This window comes from Ananas comosus, linkage group 22 (genome assembly GCF_001540865.1).
Source record: "Ananas comosus cultivar F153 linkage group 22, ASM154086v1, whole genome shotgun sequence".
Lineage (NCBI taxonomy): Eukaryota > Viridiplantae > Streptophyta > Magnoliopsida > Poales > Bromeliaceae > Ananas > Ananas comosus.
Window position 1 is genome coordinate 5,800,535 of NC_033642.1, and position 10,151 is coordinate 5,810,685.

Sequence of the window (10,151 nt, forward strand, 5' to 3'; positions counted from 1 at the left end):
TGTTGTCTTTTATATTCTGTTTGCAAATGTCTCTTTTCATCGAATTCCTAAGTTGAAACAGGTGATCATTGAATGGTGGATTCAGCTGTTTGACTCCCCCCTGTAGTATAAATTGTTACAATCTAACTGTGCGAACACAGCACTCCACTGTAAGCAAAATTTATCCGCTCACCGCACATAATTCACTTATTAAATAACGGTTCTACGGCAAAACATTGACATTTGAGACTAAAATTTTGTTACCTTTGTATAATAGTCTGATATTGATTTGCCTTTGTCCTTTTTGGTAGCGACTAGGGTAGCTATTTTGATTTTATCGTCAACTGTAGTGAACTCAGCTAGAAAAGCTTCTTCCCTGTAGTCTTTAATTTTGATGGATTCGTCTTCAAGCGAGTAATACCACTAGAATGCCACTTCCAGAACAATCTTGTTCAGTGTTTCTAGCTGGTCCAATTGATTGTTCAAGGGCCGACCATTTCAAAAGTGGGGACAACATTATTTTCAGCTGCACGTTGCTTCTTCTTATCGCTCTACCATGCTAAAGCCCAACTAGGTCAGTAACAGACCCAATTCATGGACAAAATTTTTTCCGTACATGTAAGGTGCCAGAATTAGAAGCAGCATATAAGAGTTATAATTTGTATAATATAACATGACAAACGAAATACGATAGATTACTCTTGACAATATTCCTATAATATTCTGCATCCTTTTTTTGAGTAATAAAGCTTACATAACATTTTATTATTATACTATTTATAAAAGGTTTACTTAATACACACATCCAAAATAATATTCTACAAGTTCAACATTCTATTCATCATTTTTATTTTTTTTCCACCTCAAACACGTTATTAACAAAGTTTAGGGATATTTAACTTCTACGTTAGTGTTGATTTGCCTCATGGTTCGCTTATCATCATTGAATACATCACATGTGTGAAAAGATAACATAAAAGTGGATGAGAATTTCTATTATTCTTAAATTTCTCTTGGTTTCTTTTTTTTTTCTTCTCCAACAATTGTTGTCGACACTGCTTTTTTTAAAAAATTATTATTTACAATTGTTACAGGTCCGTGCGAGACTAATTGATGTCCAATATTCGGTGGAAACTCGACTGAAATAAAAACCAAGATTAAACATTTAGAACAACAAATCTGCTATCTTCCCCGCTCTGCTGCTTACATGCTTGTCTATCTTAATGGTGTAAGGTCTAGACTTTTGCATTTTGCTTTGCTACAACGGAAGAATATGCATTGCGAAATGTAATCAATCACATGATTCTCAACATCTTCAACCAACTTGCACATGCCGTGCAAATAGTAAGAGTCCCAAATAGCATGTTGCAAGTCTACAATCCAATTCCTACTCTAGGGAAGGGAAAAAGGAAAAGAAAATGGAATTGAGTTCCTACGCTTTTCAAAGTACCAAGTTATTGGTGTTTGTAGATTTTTAGCCATTGGATTAAGAGATATACGGTTAGAATGATGTGGGCCCTCTAGGGTTGAGTGGGTGGTTGGTTGAATAGTATAATCTAATGGTCCCTAAAATGATCCGAGGAGTAGATCTAACGGTAAAAAACTTACAAGCACCAAGTGCTTGGTGCTTTTACAAGCACCATAGCTGGACTTAAGAAAATGATCACAAGCATATACAATGTCACCCTTTTCAAAAAAAAATAATAATGATGAAAACCTACATATAAAGGCTAGTTTTGCGAAGATACAACTTCAACAATCGGCCAATGGAAAGTCCAAATGAATATTCTGAGTACCAACCTCAGTTACAATTGTTTGCCGGTTCTCTCAGATATCACACTAATAATTACAAAACCCTAAAAATCAATGCATCCACCTCCAAAATGCATATACCACCACAATCGTAATGATCATACCGGCATAAGCAATCCATTTGTCTACGTGATGACGCCTCGCAATAAGCTTTAAGACAGAATTAGATAGACCCACCGTATTAAGGATGTCCAACGCTTTCCTTTGTGCTCTCTGCAGACACGGAAATCAGTAATCAGTAAAGAAAAGAACATCTAGTAGTCCAAGGAGAACTCGACGTTCAAACTTATTTCGACACTTGGGTCTATTTGGATGCCACAACATGTCATCCAATTGAGATCTGGTGTAGTATGGTGATTTTTTGTTTTTCTTTTGTGATCACCACTTACGAGTTACATTCTTAACTATCATGAAATATTTGATTCTTCCATCTTTTCCACATAGCAAGTACCACTTGTTTGTTGCCATATAGTGTGTCCACATTGGCGGGTTATGATCTAACCCAATCCATATAAGACGTGGATTATGATTTATTCTATTAAGTTTAGGATAAGAATGAATCATATGTTTCTTATCAGTTAAGAAACGTATCTACTAGTGGATATCTATTATATGTTAATAGATATCCTGATCCTTATCCTAATCTATATGAGATTCAGGATATTTAGGGGTTCCATTATTCTGTATATACGCCCCCTTTTCTCTCCGGAAAAGAGACGATCGAATACGATCAATAAGAACCCACGAAATATCTTCCTTATTCTCTCTCTTCTTCCTCTCTGGGATTTCCATTTACGTTCCCGGGGTTTTGGAGTGTGAATATAGAAGAGGACTCTGGTAGCCCTTTTTGATTAGCATCCGTCGCATTAGACCCGCATCCGATCCGTGGCGTAAGGCGTACACGTGGGAGAAGGCGAGAAACGTGGGAGATCCAGAAGCATCGAGACAAGAACAATCCAAGAAGGCTTGTAAAACAAGCAATCCGATCCGATTCGGGTTCCCGGATACGTTGGCTATCCGGTTTGTAAGTTTCCGCTGCCATATTATTTCCAACAATGTGATTTATCATATTAATCATTTAAAGGTAAGTTGTATTATACTGTGGTAGACATTAGTACAACAACGCATCAACCAATTACCACATGCTAGCTAAAGGAAATGAAAGAAGCACATTAAACAAGATATAAATGCATTCGAACAGGCCCTATTTTTTCCACATGGGACCAAACTTGCAAATTGATTATATTTGGTCTCGGATAAGCTCAAGTCAATTAAATTCATGCTGATCTTTGATTTTGAGATTGTCTCATACAAGTAGGTGGTGATCAGTAATTACCTTCAAGCGGTCCCTCTGGTCGGCATACTTCGATAGAATAGCCACTCCAGTGGCATAAGCTTCCTCAAGCATTATGGAGGAGTTTTGAGCTGATTGCATTGCTTGTGCTTCCTTATCAAATATTCACAGGACGTGAGAGGAGTCCCCATTCTGCAATAACCATGTTGAATCCATTCATTGCTATCAATCATACATTTAACTCTAATATTCCATTAAAACAGCAAGCCAAATTATCCTTATTTCATAGAGGACCAACAACTATGCAGGGGGAAAAAATAACTGATATTAAAACTGTCACGCCCCGCGACCTCCCACCTATTTGGCCGGGTCGCGGCGCCACAAACAGACCGCCGAACGGACAGAGTTTTTCCTGTACGTCCTAGGCGTCGCAATCAATACAATAAACGAATGTTCCAACCAGGAATCGATATCAATCAAGATTGCATAGGGAAGTACCAACAACATAACTCGACCTGCTATTACAAACATTCATTTCATACACTTGATAAATCACATTGCGTTTTCTTTTACATTGGTCTTCCAAATACAATCTGAGTTATTACATTTGGTTTACAAGTTTAATACATTTTAATTCACTGTCCTCTATTCCCCTAAGCTAGACTGTCTCAGGGTACTGCTACCTCGGTCTCTGTGGTAGGGCGCTATCTACGAAGCTACGCCCTTTCCTCGCACCGCCGCGCCGCTCATGTGTGAACTTGAAACACCCCAAAACAACGTGGGGTGAGAACCAACTCTATGGTTCCGAGTGGGTACGGCCACCCAAGGGAAGAGCTCGACCAATAGGTCCAAGGAGGCACTGTAATCATGTTAGTCCAAAAACATCTATCGATATATCATCATGTTATTATGCAACTAACAGATAGCATGCCTCACAAAATGCGATATGCAAAACCTATAACCCATGCAAGTAGTTTACTTGTTTCTACTACATATTATTAGTCATTTTTTATATGTAGCCGTTCTTTACTTATTTAGCTATTCTCATTCATTAGCTATTCTTTACATCATTTTCTTGTTACATTATACTCATTGGCGATTCTTTATTCTCTGACATTCTTGATTGTCGCCGTTCCTTCCTAAGGTTACTTTACCTTAGCCAATTATGCCACTCGACTCGGTCTTGAGTCAATCAATTGCGGATAGTCCGCGCACTATCTAGCTCGAGGTGAAGGAACTCTCACATGCACCTCAGCTAACCACAGCCTACCGTACTCCTGTCCTAGCCGTCTGGCGGCGAACGCATCGCACTTTACCCAACAACAGCCTAGGTCATGACTTAGCCACCCGGCGGCGAAATCGTGGCACTCGCCACGTCGATGGTTCAGTCAACAGGCGGTATGATCCACTAACCGGCTAACCATCCGGCGGCGAAATCGTCGCACTCGCCACGACAATGGTTCTATAGCCCCTGGGCGGCGAAATCGTCGCACACACCCCACACCCCTCTCGGTGTATCCATTAACTTTGGGATTCTGGAATCCATTTCACATCACATAAGGGTTGGTCTTATTCCTATAGAATTGACCTATCTAGATCCAAGCCTTTACTCAACCTAAGTTAATACTTTAGGTTCGTCGCCTCCATACTCATAGCCTAGGTTTGTTAACTCTAGGTTCATTACCTTTGCCCACCTAGATTTATGTGATTCTTAATCTCACAACCTATGTTCTCTAACATTAGGTTTAATGCCATTCCTATTTAACCTATGTTCATCAACACTAGGTTCATTATTTCTCTTGTCCAACCTATGTTTACTAACATTAGGTTCATGCCACATTTGTTCAACCTATGTTCTTGACACTAGGTTCAATGCCACTCGATCTATAGGTGCATTTATATCCATATACACAAGTCCTTTACTTATCATTCTCAACTTGTCATTAGGCATTATCACTAGCATGCTTTCTACTTTATATTAACATGCAATAACCCTTTATCTCCTGTCTTTAGCTAACATCATTCTAAGCATTTACTTAGCATTCTTACACTGTATCCATATACAAAAGGTGGTAGCTTAACATAACATTCATTTTATGCATTCATGTATTCTAACACTAGCTACCACTATGTGCATCAATGATAGATATGTATCTTAGACATACAGGCGACCTAGTTGCTTCGGTAAACACAACCCACCTTAGCTAGCTTTCCGATTGTTTGTCGACACTTGCAATCGGCCTCCCGCGACACTCGGCACCCGATTTGGCCCGATCTCGCAGTTGCACTCCAATAGCGCATCGCTTCGCCGTTTCAAGAGTTAAAGGTCTTCTCCTTGCTATTACGGCGCTCGGGACTCGATCTCGCGATTTATGGACGTCGCATCGACCTTCCAGGCGGAAACGAAGCTCCGGACGTCCGTTTCTTCAATATCTTTGCAACGGCTCGTCGGATTGCCGAACCGACTTCGCCAACGTGTTTCGTTACCTATCAATTAGGTTAACAAAGGGTCAAATGAGATCAAACCCTCCCAAATCACAAAACCCCATTTTGGATGCCCTAGATGCTATTACTACCAAATCCACCAAATTGATCCATGATTTGGGCACAACACATCCTAATAGCATGCTAGGGTACCAAAAATACCATTTCTATGGTTCGAAATCCCCTCCTTAAAGATCTACCATGAGAGGAGGCAAAGAGCTTACCTCTCTAAGAACTCCAAAGTGAGGAAGAAGATGAAGAGGAGGAGGAAGATCTCCTTCTTAGTCTTCTTCTCCTTCTTCTTCTCTTTCTTTCTTCTCTTTTCTTCTTCTTCTTTTCTTTTCTCTCTTTTCTTCTCTTTTCCTCCTTCACGTACAGAGAAAGAGAGAGGGAAAGACTGAGGGAGAGTGAGGGAGAGGGGAAGAGAGAAGGAATCCCTCTCTTAAGCCCTCTATTGTAACAATATGCTGATAAGTCCCTCAACTTTTCACCCACTCACATTGCCCTTACTGGGCATTTTTCGCCTAGAGGGACCGGTCTCCCCGACCTGGGACCGGTCCCCGAGAGCTCCCCCCGATATCACGCATTCGGGAACCGGTCTCTCCCTGAGAGACCGGTCCTTGGGAGACCGGTCTGCCCACCAGAGACCGGTCCCCGAGAGCTCGTCTTGTGGGACTTGGCCAATTTTTGGCCATTCTCACCGGTGTCGCCTGCGGGGACCGATCCCTCCCTGCCAGGGATCGGTTGCATCAGCAACCCCGCAACCACTAGCCGATGGGACCGATCTCTCACTGCCAGAGACCGGTCCTCGAGAGCAAAACCTGCCAAAAGTGCAGATTTGCATCTTTTGCTCTCGCGGACTCTATTCCAATGCACTTCTTGGGTTTCGTGCATGCTTAGCTTTTCCAAAGCTTACCAACTCGACCATTAGTCGATTCTGGACGAAGTGCAACTCTCGGATTTCGAGAATTCACATTGTTACAAAAACTTCTTTTTTATATTCCAAATCAAGGAATTCTTACTGCTCTTTCCAGTAACTCTGCCCTTTCTTTAGCTTCGACCATTCGCTTTTGTTGGCGCATTAAATGCTTATCAAGGCTCTCCTTCAGTGAGTCAATCTCTTCTACTAGTTGTTCCAGTTTTCTGTAATGACATATAATATGTCAAGGATTAGTCATAATTTGTAAAGAATTATCAAATCTTTGTTGTTTCTGGTTAGAGCTTCTAAAAAGCCTCTAGCCCTGCATTACATATTTAGGGATCAGGAAGCTTAGATAGTAAAGACTATGGCAATAAGGACATATGTTGTATGCCAGGAAAAAAAAGAAATAATCCATAAGCTCCAGCAAAGTACAGTTTAATGCAATATGAAAGTCTACCAAGAAGGAATGTTATTTTCACATTTAATTTTGAGTTCGTCAAAAGGTGGAACATGATAATGGGAGAACAAAGTAGGCATAAGGAATGTAACACAAAATGTAAAATAGTTTATGCCATGATTTAGTGATAGATAATGTAGATTCAGGCTGCTTGCACTTTGTGATTTTCAGGAGAGGACAACAGGCTATAGATGCTGCCAATTAGAATATAACAGTGTCAACATGCCCAAAATAATTTCCCCTAATACAGAATGCCTGTCACTACTGTTAGTATGGCTTTAATAAAGATAATCCAAATATAGGCAAAAGGAGATAGACACAGTTGAGCACATATTATTTGCAGTATTTTAAATAGTGGCCGCTATGCCCGTCATAGAGGCTGCTATAGTGGTTTTTAGGTGTTACCGCTACGCTATAATATGTAAAGCGGTATATAGCGGATTGGATTCATAGCAGCCACTTTAGCGGCGTTGGTCTCGCTAAAGCCGCCGCTATAAAGCGGTCGGAAAATGGGAGCTATAAGCCCAAACCTTTAAAAAGTGCACACGAGTTAAAACAGCTTATCGGGTCGGATCCTTAAATGAAATATAAAGATCAAACCCTGTTTCTAAGGGTTTGGAAGATACAAAGGTGATCCATTTTTAAAAGGGAATCAAATATCGTATTCTCAACAAAAAGAGAAGCAGCGATCTCTAGGGTTTCGAAGCTTCTATGGGGACGCGAAGTAGAAGCGAACGCTAGCAACCAAGAGGGCCAACCGGCAACCAGTCTTTGACTAGAAGGGCTCACCGACGACCATAAACAATATCTAACGACCACCGCAAATCATCAAGATGAGAAAAATCCAATTCTGTATGAATATTTCCTCTCTTTTCCTCTGTTTCTTTGCATCTAGTGCTAAATCAGCATGTGCATAGCGAGTGCATGGCTTTTTTTTCATCGCTCTCTCTCTCTCTCTTTCTCTCTCTCTTCTTGCCTCTCTTTTGGTCATTTTTTTGGACTTGCTTTTTTTTATTCTTTCTTGATGGTCTCCCTGCTCACAGAATAAGAGACCAATAGTGATGTTAGCTGCGCATTTTACTTTCTATTTACTTAGTACTTAGTACCAAAGCATGCCAAGAAAAATTTAGATGTATATCGAATCATGCACGCTGATCATTAGGTGCGCAATTTTCTAGTTTTATTTGCATACTGCTGCTCTATATTTAAATTCAATGGCTGACATTGACTCTATTATGAAGCAGACACTTTCTATTTTGCTCTTTATCATGTCAAAAAAAGCACAAGATCCAGGTTGGGAACATGCCTATCCTCCAATTGAGAAGGATCGAACTCAAGTGAAGTGCAAGTATTGTCAAAATGAGTACAATGGTGGGATGAGTAGGTTTAAGAGGCACTTGGCCGGAATTAGAGGGGATGTTGCTCCTTGTGCGCAAGTTCCAGAAAAAGTAAAAGAAGAAATGTCTAAACTTATTGGAGTGAAGAGACAAATGAAGGAGCACAAGGAAGAAGCTCTTAAGCAATTAAGACGTGAGGTTAATATCACTGACATGGAAAACTATTCAGATTATGAAACAGGAGAAGTACTTTCTAAAAGAAGTTGTGTTGGGTCGAGCAAGAGTACACAGAAAGGACTCATTGATAGGTTTTGCATCCCCACTCCTGAAGAAGCTTTGCGAAGGGGCAAGAATGTTCAACCCACTATAAATGAGAAATTGAAAGAGAAAGAAAGAGAAAGAACAATTCAATACATTGCTCGGTGGTTTTATGAAGTTGGAATTCCTTTCAATGCAGCCAGTCTTGAAAGTTTCAGTTTGATGCTAGAAGCAATTGGACAATATGGTCGGGGATTGAAAGCTCCTACACCATATGAGCTTAGAGTACCTTTATTGAAGAAAGAAGTAGAAGAGACAAAAGCATTCTTGAAAACTCATAGGGATTGTTGGGAAGCACATGGATGCTCAATCATGACGGACGCTTGGACCGATAAAAGAGGTTGGAATTTTATGAACTTGGTGGTAAATTGTGAGTTGGGAAGTTCTTTTCTTAGATCAATTGATTCTTCTTTGGAGGTTCATGTTGGTCCTTTTATATTTAAGTTGGTTAGTTCTTGTATTGATGAGATTGGAGAGGAAAATGTGGTTCAAGTCATCTCCAATAATGCATCAGCAAACATGGCGGCCGCAAACTTATTAAGAGCCGAACGTCCTAATATCTTTTGGACTCCATGTGCTGCTTATTGCATTGATCTAATGCTCGAAGATATTGGAAAGTTTAGACAAATAAAAAATACGATTACTAAGGCAAGAATGGTGACAGTTTTCTTGTATGGGCATATGATCACGCTCAGCATGATGAGGAAGTTCGCCCAAAAAAAGGATTTGGTAAGGACTGGAGTTACTCGTTTTGCTACTGCTTTTCTAAGCTTGCAAAGCATTATGTTGAAGAGGAATGAGCTACGGACGATGTTCACCTCCAAGGATTGGGATGAATGTAAATGGTCCAAAATGGAAGTAGGGAAGAGAATCCAACAAATTGTTTTGAGCAATAAGTTCTGGAATGGTGTGTCACTTACATTAAAAGCATTTGAGCCTTTGGTATATGTTCTTCAACGAGTTGATGGTGATAAGGTGCCATCCATAGCCTATGTGTATGGTGACCTGGAAAATGCTAAAAAGGAAATTGCTCTACACATGGACAATGATAGGAAAAAATAGTCCTGTTTGGAACATTATCGACTCAAGATTTAATGACAAGCTTAAGACTCCATTACACAAGGTAGGCTACTTCTTGAATCCCTTTTTTTACTATGCCAAAAAAGATGAAATTGATAGCAATGCCAAAAAAGATGAAATTGATAGCAATGCAAGTATCATAGATGGTGTGCTTGAGTGTCTATTGAAATTTTATCCAAATGATCCAAGTAAGCAAGATAAGATACTTGCCATTGTACAAAACTGCTTCGGGATCATTTGGGAGGGAAATTGCGATGAGACAAAGACAAAAGCATAAAGTTACTTTTTTAAAATATTGCAGCCCATTGGTGGAGTATACATGGGATGGATACTCCTTTCCTGTAGATTATGGCAATGAGAATCTTGAGCCTAACCTGTAGCTCCTCAGGCTGTGAAAGAAATTGGAGCACCCGGTGGACCCTTCATAGGTTCAGGTGATACTTCTTCTGCAGCTGGAATATCAGTACC

At 40.1% G+C, this 10,151-nt stretch overlaps 1 protein-coding gene and 1 pseudogene across 1 annotated transcript; one reads left to right on the forward strand and one right to left on the reverse strand.

Annotated features, from left to right (window-relative positions):
- LOC109727554 lies at nucleotides 1,843-6,717 on the reverse strand (annotated as a pseudogene).
- On the forward strand, nucleotides 8,163-9,665 carry LOC109727555. Its single transcript, XM_020257693.1, has one exon. It carries the CDS (start codon nucleotides 8,163-8,165, stop codon nucleotides 9,663-9,665), a length of 1,503 nt encoding a protein of 500 aa, XP_020113282.1.